Source organism: Lithobates pipiens, unplaced genomic scaffold (assembly GCF_037356315.1).
Source record: "Lithobates pipiens isolate NorthernLeopardFrog02 unplaced genomic scaffold, aLitPip1_a1.2 Scaffold_13, whole genome shotgun sequence".
NCBI lineage: Eukaryota > Metazoa > Chordata > Amphibia > Anura > Ranidae > Lithobates > Lithobates pipiens.
This window is the reverse complement of record NW_027507718.1, coordinates 102,775,116-102,791,049: the sequence shown is the minus strand read 5'-3', so window position 1 is coordinate 102,791,049 and position 15,934 is coordinate 102,775,116. Positions and strand designations below refer to the sequence as shown.

The window sequence follows — 15,934 nt, the reverse complement described above, 5'->3', positions numbered from 1 at the left end:
CGCTTATTTTTCCATTGGGACTTCCTTCCTCTCTTTGTGAATCCTTGCAAAACGCTTTCCCCTACACTTGGAACAAAGAGGGTATAACTTACCTGGGCATAAAAATTACTGATCTAAAGACGATAGCAGACGCTAACTATGGGCCCCTCATAGACAAGCTTACTAAAGAAGCCAAACGCTTGGCCAATACTGAACTCACCTGGTCAGGTAGACTTGCTACATTTAAAATGCTACTTCTACCTCAGGTACTGTATGTCTTCCGGACCCTACCTATCCCGTTAAAATTGAAGCATATTAAGGCTCTTAACTCTCTACTTAAATATTTCATTTGGAAGGATTCGAGGCCTAGATGCGCAAAACCTTTACTGGTCAAACATAGATCGGCCGGAGGGATGGGTCTGGTCGACATTCGGGACTACTATAGAGCCTCCATTCTCACTCAACTGCGAAAATGGTTCCACCAACCGGAAGACACCCCTTGGTGCAATGTCGAACGAGCCCTGAGCCCGACCAAGGACCTTATACACTTGCTTTGGGCTGACGTCCTACATCCAATTCCAACACATAGTCTTCCCCCCACTCTCCGTGCCTCCCTAGAGGCTTGGAGGTCCTTTTTAAACCTTCCTCTGCCATCTGACAAATTGACTTCCATCCCAATACCCTTATCGACCTTGCAACAGACCATACCCAACCTATCAATCACGAAATGGCAGGAAAAGGGACTACACTTTATTTCTGACCTATATGATGGAAACTCCCTTATCCCCTTCGACACTCTTCGTTCTCGTTTTCACTTAACTCCATCTGATCAATATAAATATAACCAAATATACCATTTTTGTAAATCAGTTACTACACCCACCATTCGCCTTTCAAGGGAAGCCTGGCAATTTTTTCACACGACCCTTTTATCTGTTAAAGGTATCTCCTTATTTTATAATTTATTTCAATGTAAAATGGACTTTGTTAAATCACCCCCCTATCTCAAATGGGAAGCCGACCTCCAGTCAACTTTCACTATTCCACAGTGGAAGGAGGCTTTTAGGTGGATATATAGAGCCTCTAAATGCGTGAACCACTGGGAACTGTCACAAAAGATTGCCCTGCGGTGGTATCTTACCCCATACAGGGTTGCCCAGTTTGGTGGGAATGGTTCTCCGCTGTGCTGGAGGAGCTGTGGGGAAGTAGGCAACTTACTCCATATGTTTTGGACTTGTAAACATCTCACTAGCTACTGGAATTCCATATTCCGCTCGATCTCCAGTATCACGGGCATTATCACCCCCCCCAGCCCGGCCCTGGCCATACTAAATCTGGGAATAGATTATTTTCCTCCAGAATTTAGAATAGTAGTCACACACGTGTTGATAATTGCCAGGTCTCTCATTACTAGGCAATGGAAGAACAATAAAGCCCCGGACGTAGCCGAGGTCTTTTCCACCACGCAGACCCATTATACCTATGAGTCACTAATAGCAGCTGCAGGGGGAAACAAAAAGTATTTTGATGATAAATGGAAATGTTGGACATCCTGGTACAAACGTAAGGACTGACTGGCATCTCCCACCAGATTGACTGAACTAGACCGACTACACCCCTCCCCATCCCCTTTTCTGCTCCCCTTTCTTGTGCCCCCTATTATAATTGCCAATGTGTACAATATTCGATAGAATAATGTTTTAACTGATATGATGATACTGTTGCAGCCCAGGGATGTCGGATGTCCACCCTACGTTCGAGCTACGATATGTCTGACTCACAGTCTGACACTCCCTGGCCTGTGTATTTGTTGAACTTTACATTGATTGGTTTACTCACATCACTGAACTCTAATCTTGTAACTGAGATTTGGGGTTTCTGTTTTCTATGTTTTTTTTTTTTTGTTTTTTTGTTTTTTTTTATTCTTTATTTCATTTTACTTTTCTCCTCTTTTACTTCTTGCCAGTAGGCCTAAGACAATGTGAAATTGACATATGTTAATTACTGGGCAAGCCGTTTTCTGTCTGCCCTTTGTTTCATGTTTCTTGTATTCTTGTATTTTTGTACTTTGAAAAATCTTAATAAAGACTATTTACATAAAAAAAAAATAAAAAAATAAAAAAATCTTTAAAAGTGCCACCCATCCTCCCATACAGTGGTGAAGGTCACGCCCACACATGTAAATGGTGTTCACACCACACATGTAAGGTAGGCCACGAACGTCAGAGCGAGAGCAATAATTCTAGCACTAGCCCTCCTCTGTAAACTGGTAACCTGTCAAAATTTTTCAAACAAAAAATAAAAAAAAGGAAATAAAATTTTTAAAGCATCGCTTAGGGATCATTTTAAGTAATGTAGTTTGGCACCATTCCATGAGTCTGCGCAATTTTAAAGCATGACATGTTAGGTATCTATTTACTCGGTGTAACATCAAATTTCATATTTACAAACAAATCGGATTATATATTGTTTTTTTATTCATTAAAGCATATTTCCTGTGAAAACACTGCGTGACATAAAATAAATTCCAACGTCCGCCATTTTATTCTCCAGGGCCTCTGCAAAAATAAAATGGCCCGACTGTGGCAAATTAACAACAGACTGCAGAGAAAAAAAAAAGTTCCACATGGTTCTTTGCAAAGCAGCACATCTTCAGCAATAACCCCCTCCATGGCAGAAGCTGGCAGACAGTGGGGATTTTATGTTTCAATAGTTTTTAAATTAATTTTTATTAAAGATTTACAATATAAGGAACAAGGATCTCGACTTCATTGTGCAAAATACATGTTTAGGGAGCCATACATGGCGTATTATAATATCATGAAGATTCTTACTCTTGTATCATACATGGGCCATTATCACCTCCTGGTGTTCACTATAAATTTATTTACTTAGACAAGTGATATACAGTGCCTTGCGAAAGTATTCGACCCCCTTGAACTTTTCAACCTTTTGCCACATTTCAGGCTTCAAACATAAAGATATAAAATTTTTATTTTTTGTGAAGAATCACCAACAAGTGGGACACAATTGTGAAGTGGAACGAAATCTATTGGATTTTTGAAACTTTTTTTAACTAATAAAAAAATGAAAAGTGGGGCGTGCAAAATTATTTGGCCCCCCTTGCATTAATACTTTGTAGAGCCACCTTTTGCTGTGATTACAGCTGCAAGCCGCTTGGGGTATGTCTCTATCAGTTTTGCACATCGAGAGACTGAAATTCTTGCCCATTCTTCCTTGCAAAACAGCTTGAGCTCAGTGAGGTTGGATGGAGAGCGTTTGTGAACAGCAGTTTTCAGCTCTTTCCACAGATTCTCGATTGGATTCAGGTCTAGACTTTGACTTGGCCATTCTAACACCTGGATACGTTTATTTGTGAACCATTCCTTTGTAGATTTTGCTGTATGTTTGGGATCATTGTCTTGTTGGAAGATAAATCTCCGTCCCAGTTTCAGGTCTTTTGCAGACTCCAACAGGTTTTCATCCAGAATGGTCCTGTATTTGGCTGCATCCATCTTCCCCTCAATTTTAAACCATCTTACCTGTCCCTGCTGAAGAAAAGCAGGCCCAAACCATGATGCTGCCACCACCATGTTTGACATTTTGATTTCATCTGACCAGAGCACCTTCTTCTACATGTTTGGTGTGTCTCCCAGGTGGTTTGTGGCAAACTTTAGACAAGACTTTTTATGGATATCTTTGAGAAATGTCTTTCTTCTTGCCACTCTTCCCTCTTCCATAAAGGCCAGATTTGTGCAGTGTATGACTGATTGTTGTCCTATGGACAGACTCTCCCACCTCAGCTGTAGTTCTCTGCAGTTCATCCAGAGTGATCATGGGCCTCTTGGCTGCATCTCTGATCAGTCTTCTCCTTGTCTGAGCTGAAAGTTTAGAGGGACGGCCAGGTCTTGGTAGATTTGCAGTGGTCTGATACATTTCAAAATGATCGCTTGCACAGTGCTCCTTGGGATGTTTAAAGCTTGGAAAATCTTTTTGTATCCAAATCCGGCTTTAAACTTCTCCACAAGAGTATTAGGGACCTGCCTGGTGTGTTCCTTGGTCTTCATGATGCCCTCTGCGCTTTCAACAGAACCCTGAGACTATCACAGAGCAGGTGCATTTATACAGAGACTTGATTACACACAGGTGGATTCTATTTATCACCATCAGTCATTTAGGACAACATTAGATCATTCATAGATCCTCGCTGAACTTCTGGAGTGAGTTTGCTGCACTGAAAGTAAAGGGGCCGAGTAATTTTGCACGCGCCACTTTTCAGTTTTTTATTTGCTAAAAAAAGTTTAAAATATCCAATAGATTTCGTTCCACTTCACAATTGTGTGCCACTTGTTGGTGATTCTTCACAAAAAAATAAAATGTTATATCTTTATGTTTAAAGCCTGAAATGTGGCAAAAGGTTGAAAAGTTCAAGGGGGCCGAATACTTTCGCAAGACACTGTATAAGCATTTTTCGCCTATGGATCTTAAACTGTACACTGTACCGCATCTAGTCTATGACCTAATGCATATTTTGAATCCTATGCCATAAAGTATGTTCCACTCACTAGGAAGAACCAGCTCCCCATCTAACTATCGGGGGAGTCTGGTTCATCCGGTCGTGCGGGTGTCTCCCTCTATAGCCCAAGTAGACAATGATCCGCCAAAGGTGAGTAACATAACAATATAGCAAAACTTGATACCCTATAATTAAAAATTATTAAAAGGGGGGGGGGGTGTAAGACAAAGTAGAGAGAAAGTACAGAGGAATGTTGAGGGGGGGGGGGGGGGACTGCGGCTCCGTGCCCAGAGACCCATTTCTCAAGAGTAGGTCTAGCCACGCCCCTCGATCTAAAGCAGCTAACGTTCTCCACCTGCTGATGTGCTCATTGTAGCACAAACACCCCGGAGTGACGGATGCCACCGGAAGTGACCGGGGTCTGATTCCCTACTACAGCCCAGCAAGACACACCGTGGATGATAGCTGAGGACAGCCACAAAGATCTATTGTGCCTGTTTTTATCTACTTTTATCTGTCTGTATTTATCTACTCAAACGTGAGTGCACATCTTTTAAATTATAAATAAAGCCATGTTTTAATAGAAATACTACTCTAAGAGCGGTGCTGCTCTACACCTCTCTTTTCTCGAATAAGCAGTTCCCACCTGGCTGCATCCTCTAAAGCATTTAGAGGTGGCTCCGGGTATAAAGGTGGCCAGTCTAGCCGGTACCATATACCATCTCAATAGGAACTTATAGTTTGTCTCTATAATAGAGGTATTAATGAGCGCTCGAGATGCTGTCGCTGATATCGCGTGCCATTCCTCAAAGTCAAGGGTTTCAAGAAAATCTTGTTCCCATTGTAGTTCAGTTTTGTTGAGACATACATCAATATTGTATATATATAGCAGATATGTGACCTCTGATTTTATCGTATTGTCTACATAAACATTCCATAGGAGTCAATATCGCCAAGTCACCCTTACGAGCTACAGTTTGTACATAGTGGGGTATTTGAGTATATCTATAGCGTTCAGCGGATGGCATTTGAAATTTGTCTATCAGGGATCGTTCGGATAGCATACCTTTGCGTTCGCAAAGATTGGCTATTCGTAACAGGTCCTTGTTGGTAGACCAAATGTAAGGCCAGTGAGGCCCGGGGTGACAGTGGGGATTTTAAAAGGAGCCCAGTGGTCGAACTGATAAGTTAATTCCCACTGCTCAGCCTACTTATGTCTTCAGAGACATTGCAATACATAAAAAACAAACCAATAAATAGATCAATTCAGACCTTGCCAGCCCATGTCCTTCCTGGCAGACCCTGCAGAAGCGTGTCGAGAACCATTCCCAAGTGTGGAGGAACCAAGGAACCAGTTTGTTGTTTGGCTATGGAAGCCATGGCAGCAGCACCCTGTGCTTTCATCTTCCAAGATGGAGACTGCAAAGCTTTCTGAGTAATGTCAATAAGCTCCTTCATGTACAAACGAATACCACCACTGATACTTCCTGTAGGCATCACAAAACAAAAAAGTTAGCCAACTGTTATAGTATGCTAGATGGATAATGTCAAAGAAGCGCAGACCTTTACCAAGCAAGTCTTATGTTATATTAAGACGTTATCATGAAAATATTTTATTATGTTAATATGAACTACATAAATGGAAGCTGTAGCTTTAAAGAATTATTCTATTTTTTATAATTTTACATTTACTTTGTATGCCCATTAAACATTGTAAATGCTGTGACTTTAAATAACATTTTGTTCGATAGGTAATTTCTTCTCTGTACTCTTTCTTCTCTTCGACCCGCTAAACATGCAAACATTGATTTATCTTTCAGCAAAACAATGCTGCTATGTTTTCCAATAGCCTTTCTATACCTTTTGTGTAGGGAAAGGGCCCTTGAAAAATATAGTTTTGAGTTTCCAATGTCTGCCTCTGTAAATTTTTTTAAAGCTGATGTCGCAATAGATAAACAAGGCCAAGGATAAATCCAACGAAAAAAAAAAAAAAAAAAAAAAAAAAAAAAAAAAGCTTACTTACTGACCAGCCAACCTGTCTAACAGTATGCGTTAAAAATAGGGGTTTAGTCTGCATGCATTTGCAAATGCATGCATAAGCTACAGGGCCTCGCCAAGGCACCCTGTGTGCAGACTAACCCCTGTTTTTTTTCCTTGGATTTATCCTTGGCCTTGTTTATATCTCATGTGCCCTCCAATGCTGCTTACTGCAAAGGCCAGCTATAGGTGGGGCCAGTGGTGACTTTTTTTGTGATGATGTTACAATGTCACAGGGAGCAAAAAAAAGTGGTTTCTCACTACAGGAACAAAGTAAAAGAACATTTTTTATTTTGGGATGTGCTCTAGTGGGAGAGGAGAGGCTTGAGGGAAAATTTCTGTAATACCTGAACATACACTTTAAAAATGGTGAAACATTACCCGAATGTATGTTAGTATATTTTTTATTATATCCACAAAATTATTATTATGTTGCGTTATGTTTAAAGGATATTTTAAGGGCAAAGATGACCATGGGGCACAAGTATAAAATGGTATTCCCCCCTCTTCTTAGGGAAGAATTTAATTCAACCTTCATGCCATACACATAGCAAAAAGGAAAGATTACTGTACCACCCCTAACACTGCATGAAATGAGCTGTGGCCTTTTTACAGGAAGCACCCAACTGTGACCAATTCATGAAGCATTGCCTGCTTCAGTCAGCATTTTGAGTGATATTGATCTAACTGCTCTATTGAGGCATAAGACACACTTGCATTCTGGAACGTACAGTGCTGTGAAAAAGTATTTGCCTCCCTCCTGATTTTTTTTGCATATTTCTTACACTTAAATAATTCAGATCATCAAACAAATTTTAATATTACACAAAGATAACCCGAGTAAATCCAAGATGCCATTTTTAAATCAATAATTCATTTATTAAAGGGAAAAAAGCTGTTCAAACCTGCCTGGCCCTATGTTAAAAAGCAATTGCCCCCTCTCATGCTGAATCATGAATGAACTGTGATTAAAGAAAATCTTTTGGAAAGTGGAGTTAAATTTCACTTGCCATACAAAGGCCTGATTACTGTCAGACCTGTTGAATCAAGAAATCACAAACAGAATCTGTGTGACAAAATTAAACACGCTAACAAATCACAAAAAGCCACACATCATGCCACAATCTAAAAAAAATTCAAGAACAGATTAGAAACAAAGTAATGTACATGTATCAGTCTAGGAAGGGTTTCAAAGCCATTTCTAAGGCTTTAGAACTTCAGTGAACCATGGGAAGAGCCATTATCTACAAGTAGAGATAACTTGAAACAGTGGTGAACCTTCCCAGGGAGTGGCTGGCCTACAAAAATTACTCCAAAAGCAGGACAACTCATGCAGGATGTCAAAAGAACCCAGAACATCTAAAGAACTGCAGGCCTCACTTGCCTCAGGTAAGATCAGTGTTCATGATTCAACAATAAGAAAGAGACTGGGCACAAATGGCATCCATGGGAGAGTTCCAAGTCCAAAGCTACGGCTGACCAAAAAACACAAAAGGCTCATCTCACATTTACTAAAAAATAGGATTTTTTGCACGCGCCGTAAAATCCAGTTTTCTGTAATTCACCGACTGACACAGCTCCTCTCTGTAACAAAATGGGTTGTTAGCCCTATCACTAGGAGATACTAGGAAAAGTTGTAATACAACATTTCAGAACTCTTAGTTCCGCCCAGGGGGGCGGTCCCTCAGGCTACAATCCCCGCACACTCTGCACCAGCAACCTCAGTACGTCAGCAAGCAGTATAACGTAAAGAGACAAAGGAGGGGCGGGTGCTGTGTCAGTTAGTGAATTACAGAGAAAAGGATTTTACGGGGAGTACAAAAAATCCTATTTTCTCTCATATTCACCGACCTATACAGCTCCTCTCTGTAACAAAAGGGGACGTCCCCAAGCATTGCCAAACGAGGGGTGGGAAAAAACAGCACAAAACTTCATCCACCATGGCAAGTGGGAACTAGTGCAACTATAACCACACAAAAAAACAGCAGTGCGTGAAAAAACCATCACGCACAACAGGGTACCCTCAACAGGAGTGATCTCCAAGACTGCAGCGAATGCAGAAGTAATGCAAACAGTGCATTAACGTAACAGTAATGCGTTTTTATCGAAAACCAGGAAAAAGCATGGATTGCATAGTAAATTGCAACTACGCGGCCGCCTGCAAAACTTTGCGGCTAAAACAGGCATCAGCCGATACACTGACGTCTACCTTGTAGAACTTGGTATACGTATGGACAGACGACCAGGTCGCCGCTTTACACACCTGAGCGACAGACGATTGGTGTCGGAAAGCCCAAGACGTTCCTATTGCCCTTGTGGAGTGGGCCGTGACCGGAAGGGGGGGCACCTGCCCCTTCAAGGCGTTGGCTTGTACTACAATCTGTCTGATCCACCTGGAAATGGGGGCCGACGCGACAGCCATGCCTTTCTTAGGACCAGCCACTGAAACAAACAGTGAGTCTGACTTCCGAAAGGGAGCCGTGGCAGACAAATACACCTTCAGAGCCCTAACCACATCTATAGTGTGAAGGGCCACTTAGGGTGCTTCGGCTTAGGACACAGAGAAGGTAATACAATGTCCTCATTGATATGAAAAGCCGAGACCACTTTCGGTAGAAAGGACAGTTGCGGATGCAACATCACTTTATCCCTGTGGATAACCAGATAAGGCGACTTGCAGGACAAGGCCGCCAGTTCCGAAACCCTCCTGGCTGATGTGATGGCCACTAGGAAGACCACTTTCTGGGAAAGAGTCAACAAGGGAATCTCCCTGATATTTTCAAACGTCGGTCTTTGAAGCGCCAACACCAGGTTCAAATCCCAGGGGGGTAACGGTGGACGCACCGGAGGGACTATGTGTCATACCCCCTGGACAAAGGTACTCACTAAGGAGTGCGATGCCAGGGGTCGTTGAAAAAAAAGACAGCTAAGGTTGAAATTTGTCCTTTGATGGCGCTTAATGCCAATCTCACTTTTACCCACTCAGTGTCTGCGACACCAGTGCGGATGCCAGTACAGGTCGCACGGCTGACCCCATAACCGTAAACAAGGAACGAGCCACCGCCTCAGCCTTCCTGTCCATGGGATCCTTGAATGCAGGAATCCCCTCAACCGGGATCGTGATTACTTTGTTTAAACTGGATACTGGGGGGGGTCCACGATCAGAGGAGCCGACCATTTCTTGAGAAGGCTTTCCCTCAAAGGGGTAACGCACCGCCATGTATTTGGGGACCAAAAAGGTCAGTTGCGGGTGACCCCATTCCTTGTAAATTAACTTGTCAAAATAAGTCAGATACGGGAATACCTTAGGTGACAGTGCTGGCTTGAGGGACCCAAAAGGGACTGGTACATCAGCAGAGGGATCCGATGGCTCCTGAATCTTCAGGGTATCACGCACAGCTGTGATAAGTTCTCTAACAAGCGCTTTATCGCACATGGACCCGGACGGGGACTCATCCTCACTGTCCGAACGGTCCTGGTCAGCGTCATCTGACAAGACAGAGAAGGGGCCACAGGCTTCAGCAGGACCCGAGAGCTCTCCCCAGAGGGAGGGGGTGGGGTGGGTGGGGGTTGGGGCAGGGGCTGCTTTTTAGCACGAACGAATTGAGGACCGCCGTCAGGGTGTCCATGGGGACTGCGCCGTCCGCAGGTGACCCGGTTGCAATTACCTGGATTTTGGGGGAAGAAACACCAGTTTCTGAAGCCATGCTGACCCTACCCTGTCTGCCACCTGAATGGGACTTAGGACAGTGACAGTCCCACCCTCCTTGCTGCCGCTGACTGAGGGGTTCTAACCTGTCGGACTCACTGCCCTGAGGAGTTCCGCACCGTTTACAGCAGTGCCTGTAACCAGCCAGCGATTTGAGAGACAGAAACAAACATGTGGCCAAGACACAGCGCTACACTGACACACAGGCAAACCTCACAGGCACCTCCCGGGAGTTTGAGCACTCAGGATCCAGGCACCCCCAGTCAGCCAGAACCCAGGCGAGAGCCCAGGGGCACACACACACCGTTCAGTACCCATGAAATGGTAAACCTACCTGGCACATTCTCTTGCCACACTTCTCTCCAAAGATTTGCATCATCTTTGTCTCCCTTTTCTTCATCAGACGCCTCATGCATAGCAAGAAATGCCAGTGGTAACACAAAACCTGAGTGGTTCTTCAGCACATCAGGACTGTAGCGACTGATAGCATGAATGGTTAAAGTGCATCCACTTCTGTATACTGGTTCTGTGGAAACAAAATAGAATGTAATATGATAAGATGCGTGAATACTACAATGCCACAGGCAAGTTTTGAAGTGATTTGCAGCAGTTTTATTTTTATTTTTTTATAGACCTTATAAGACCTTCTGCTCTCTAGCTCCTATGTCCCCTCTTCCAATGTTCACCTCCAGGACTTCACCCAAGTTTCTCCCATACTTTGAAACTCCCTACCCCAATCTGTCTGACTATCTCCTAATCTATCCATCTTTAGACGATTTGTGTAAACCCTTTTCTTTAAAGAAGCCTATCCTGCTTCTAACTACTACACTGTGTTTTTATTTTCTCCATCAGCTCATCGCCACAGTTATTACCTTCTGTATTAAATTGAGCCTCCCTCTTAGATTGTAACCTCTAACGAGCAGGGCCCTCTGATATCTCTCGTACCAAAATTGAATTGTAACATCTGCCTTCATTTTGTAAAGCATTGTGCAAACTACTGGCACTATATTAATCCTGTATAATACGTTAAAATCTTGACTGGGGTGTAACATTAAAGTAATAGTAAAGGTTAAAGAGAAACTTCAGTTTAACCACTTCAATAAAGGGCACTTTCACCTCCTTCCTGCGCAGGTTAATTTTCAGCTTTTAGCATTGTTGCACTTTGAATGACTATTGCGCAGTCATGCAATGTACCCAAACACAATTTTTACTTTTTTTGAGAAAGATAGAGCTTTCTTTTGGTGGTATTTAATCACCACTGGTTTATTTTTTGCTAAACAAATTAAAGACTGCAAAAACCTATAGCTGCTGACTTTTAATATACAGATATTACCAGTCCAGGGATCCAACGCTGTCACCAAAACAAAAAAAAACACAAGTACGACCAGGAATATAGGGGAGATGTGCTGCAAGTAGGACAGTGTTGGATCGATGACTCAAGTCAGGAAAGTATTTAGGGATGGGGTTGGGTTGATTACAGAGTGGGAAATTTCTTTCTTTTTTTTTTACCTTAATCCAGATAATGCATTAAGAGTAAAAAGCATGATTAAAGTAGTATATTCAGAGCGGTCTTAATTGCTTTATGGTCAGAGGTCATTAATACCTGATGCCTAGACCCAATTTAACACCATCAACATAGATCAATTAATTTGATATGGACACTATGACTAACTTGCCCACATAAATAATTTTTACATGTAAGGCTTTTATCTTGTACACTAATACCCTACTGAGAATTTTTCTATTCTAGACTTAAAGGATAACTTTTTTTTTTTTTTAACATGTTGTGTTTACCTTCTCTGTGCAGTTGGTTTTGCAGAGTGGCCCCGATCCTCCTCTTCTGGGGTCCTTCAGCTGCACAACTGGCTCCTCCTCTTGTCGAGTGCCCCATTGGAGAATCGATCTCCCTCAGGGCTCCCGTGTCCTGCTACTGTGTCCATTGACACAGACAGCAAGACTCAAGCTCCGCCCCCCCCAACTCCCACGTCAGTGTATTTAATTGACAGCAACGGGAGTCAATGGCTGCACTGCTATCAATCAGGAACCGAGACACCGGCTAGAGCAGGTATGCTCGACCCCTGCGCAGGAACGATCTGGCTCTGGTAAGTAAAAGGGGGGCTCTGGGAGGCTGGTGCACTACAAGAGGTTTTTTACCTCAATGCATAGAATGCACTGAGGTATAAAACCATGAGGGTTAACAGCCCCTTTAACCACTTGCTTACTGGGCACTTAAACCCCCCTCAGTCCCAGACCAATTTTCAGCTTTCAGCGCTGATGCACTTTGAATGACAATTGCGCGGGCATACAACACTGTACCCAAATGAAATTTTTATCATTTTTTTCCCACAAATAGAGCTTTCTTTTGGTGGTATTTAATTACAGCTCGGAGTTTTATTTTTTGCTAAACAAAAAAAGATGCAAAAAAGAAATAAAAAATCATGTTTTAATAGTTTGTTATAAAATTTTGCAAACGGGTCATTTTTCTCCTTCATTGAAGTGCGCTGATTAGGCGGCACTGATGGGCTGCATTGGTGGGCACTGATGGGCTGCATTGGTGGGCACTGATGGGCTGCATTGGTGGGCACTGATAGGCATAGTTAAGGCGGCACTAATAGGCACAGATAAGGCGGCACCGATGGGCACAGATAAGGCGGCACCGATGGGCAAAGATGGGCACAGATAAGATGGCACGGATGGGTGGCACGGATGGGCACTGATAGGTACCACTGATAGATGGGACTGATGGGCACTGATAGGTGGCTCTGATAGGTGGCACTGCTGGGCACTGATGGGCGGCACTGCTGGGCACTGATGGGCGGCACTGGGGTGCAGCACCTTTGAGGCAGATTGTGGGCACTGTGGGTGGCACTGCTGGGTGGCACTGTGGGCACACTTTTATTCAGGATGGCACTGCAGGGGGCAGGTGGGCACTGGCAGGGGGCAGGTGGTCGCTTGTATTGCTGGCCTTGATCGGGACTGATGTCCCGATCACGGCCGCCGGTGATCGGCTTTTTTTTTCTCCTCGCGCTGTCAGCGCGAGGAGGAATAATAGCCGATTACCGGCTCCGTTCTATCACATGATCAGCTGTCATTGGCTGACAGCTGATCACGTGATAAGGGGTCGGGATCGACCCCTTGCACGGATCGGTGATCAGGCGAGTCTCATGGACTCGCCGATCACAGAGCGCGCCGCGCGCGCCCCTCAGGGGGCACGCAGGCCGCTCGTGCACGGGACGACGTCAATAGACGTCGTCCCGGAAAAGTAGGTCCGCGCTAATGCCGTCATTTGGCAATAGCGCGGATCCCAAGTGGTTAAGAATGAAAGGGCAAAACATGTTTAATTTTACTTTTTTTTTTTTTTAACAGTACTTTTCTTTTTAAAAGTATTTCTTTCTGTGTGCCCAGCAAGTGCACAAAATGAAATAGCTTGACAGCTAGAGCCAGGAGATGCTTGATTACTATCAAGTTTTATCTGACCAAGAATAGTACCTGTACAAGAATAGTATGTTTCACCTACTTTTCTACACTTTTGCTCACCTTCTTTTTCCATGTACCAGGCACTTAACTTCTGGAGTAATTTTTCTGTGCTGGTATCCCGAGTAGTCTGTAAAAAGAGATTTAAAATACAACACGGGTTTAAACTGGGATGCAATATAAAAAGTTCCTTTTGCGTTGGATAGGGTATTAGAACACCAAGTCTAATTAATGGGTTTGTTGGGAAGATTTTCCCTCACTTCCTGTCCTGCATACACCTCCTCTACTATTGTAGAGGAGGTGTATGCAGGGAAGAAAAAAAAACTGTTGGGTTTCTTCCCTTATAGGAAATCCTATAAATTTGGATATGCAGCAAACATTCGTGACAGAGGCCCCAACAGATGTATCAAGAATTAAACTTTAAGTAGAAATGCTTAAATATGAAAAAAATAAAATAAATAAAAAACTTACCCGAACTAAATGACCCAGGGCAAAGGCATAAGATTTCTGTACTACGCTGTTTCGATCACTTAGTCCACTTAATAAAGCACTCATAAGTTTGCCTGGTAAAAACAGTTGTAGTAAGCACCAGAATAGCTGGAGAATTATCAAACAGATAAGCTAGCAAGTAGCACTCTGAAGTTACTGTGAAATATCAGCATACCTGAATAAGGCATTAAGTCCTGGGGACACTGTGTTGTTAAAGAAACAACAACACTGGCACATCCACCCTTTGGAATAAAGAAAAAACGGGTTACACACTGGTGATTATAGTTTTTTAAAATGAATCTCTAAAGCTTGAAAACAAAATTATTCCTAGAAAGCCACTGTGAAAAGTTAACTATGCACTTTCACCCATGCCTGATAGTTTAACTATTCGGCCATATTTTTTTCTCCAGCGGCACAAATCCTGACTGGTTGCTTGTTTATTATATGACTGATAGGTTGCATTTGGTCAATAGCAAGGTTAGGAGGAGACTGGCAGAACTTTTACAGCATGCACTTCAGTTTGCTGGCAAACTATAAAAGTTTTTGTTGGTCTAACAGGGTTGGCTTTTTCGTTTGCCCCCACAAAATAAATAACCTTCATATACAAGGTCAGCGCAAACTTGCATGAGTTAGTAACTGGTTACACCTTGTCAATACTTTAATATGCACATTTTAATTAATTGAAATTAATAGAAAAACGGAACACGTTCCTGTAGCTTACCTTTGTACCTAGACCAAGTCCACTTTTAATCAAATCGCACAGCCTCGGGACAAGTTCAGCCAGGACAGGAACATCCAGGTGCTGGATACACTACAGAAACAAACAACTCCTGAGATGGTAGCCTTTACTTCTTCACAATTGTAACATCATCATTGTATGTGCATGGCTTAACTCCAATGTAAAAATGCATATAAAAGCAAAGGAGAAGGCCTTCAAAAAATACTAGGTTGAGGGATCATCATCAGCATTCAGATTTTATAAAGAATGCAACAAGAAATGTAAGGGTGCAATAAGGACGGCTAAGCTAGAACATGAAAGAGACATAGTGGAGGAGAGCAAAAAAAAATCCCAAGAAATTCTTTAAGTATGTAAACAGTAAAAAAGGGAGGACAGAGCATATTGGCCCCATAAAGAATGATGGACCATCTGATTACAAAGGATGGGGAGATGGCAAAGGTATTGAATTTCTTCTCCTCAGTCTTCATGAGGGAATTGGGGGGGCTTCAGTAACCAAAACTGCAGTGTTTATCCTCATGACACAGCACAGAAAGCAACTCAATGGTTAACAGAGGACAGAATTAAAATTAGACTTGTCAAACTTAACATTAATAAATCACCAGGACCAGATGGCTGCACCTGAGGGTACTTAGGGAACTCAGTCAAGTAATTGCCAGATCATGGTTCCTAATTTTTACTGACAGTCTACTGACTGGAATTGACTGACTGGAGCTGACTGGAGAAAAGCCACCGATATTTAAAAAGGGCCTAAAATACATCCCTGGGAATTAGAGACCAGTTAGCCTAACATCAGTAGTATGTGAACTCTTGGAGGGGATAAGGGACTATATACAAGATTTTAGTAATGAGAACGGTATCATTAGCAGTAATCAGCATGGATCCATGAAGAATCGTTCTTTCCAAACCAATTTATTAACCTTCTATGAGGAGGTGAGTTGCCATCTAGATAAAGGAAGGCCCATAGATGTGGTGTATCTGGATTTTGCAAAAG

General features: G+C 42.8%; 1 protein-coding gene across 2 annotated transcripts in view; it reads right to left on the bottom strand.

The window, feature by feature from the left end:
* Window positions 1-15,934, bottom strand: part of ECPAS (Ecm29 proteasome adaptor and scaffold) — a 182,526-nt gene that overhangs the window by 16,508 nt on the left and 150,084 nt on the right. For both annotated transcript variants that reach the window (XM_077475350.1, XM_077475351.1), the window contains 6 exons: window positions 14,926-15,015; window positions 14,380-14,446; window positions 14,187-14,278; window positions 13,779-13,845; window positions 10,576-10,767; window positions 5,768-5,982 (listed from right to left, as the gene is read on the bottom strand). In XM_077475350.1, the coding sequence (XP_077331476.1) occupies window positions 5,768-5,982; window positions 10,576-10,767; window positions 13,779-13,845; window positions 14,187-14,278; window positions 14,380-14,446; window positions 14,926-15,015 (723 nt within the window). The remainder of the gene's footprint in view (window positions 1-5,767; window positions 5,983-10,575; window positions 10,768-13,778; window positions 13,846-14,186; window positions 14,279-14,379; window positions 14,447-14,925; window positions 15,016-15,934) is intronic.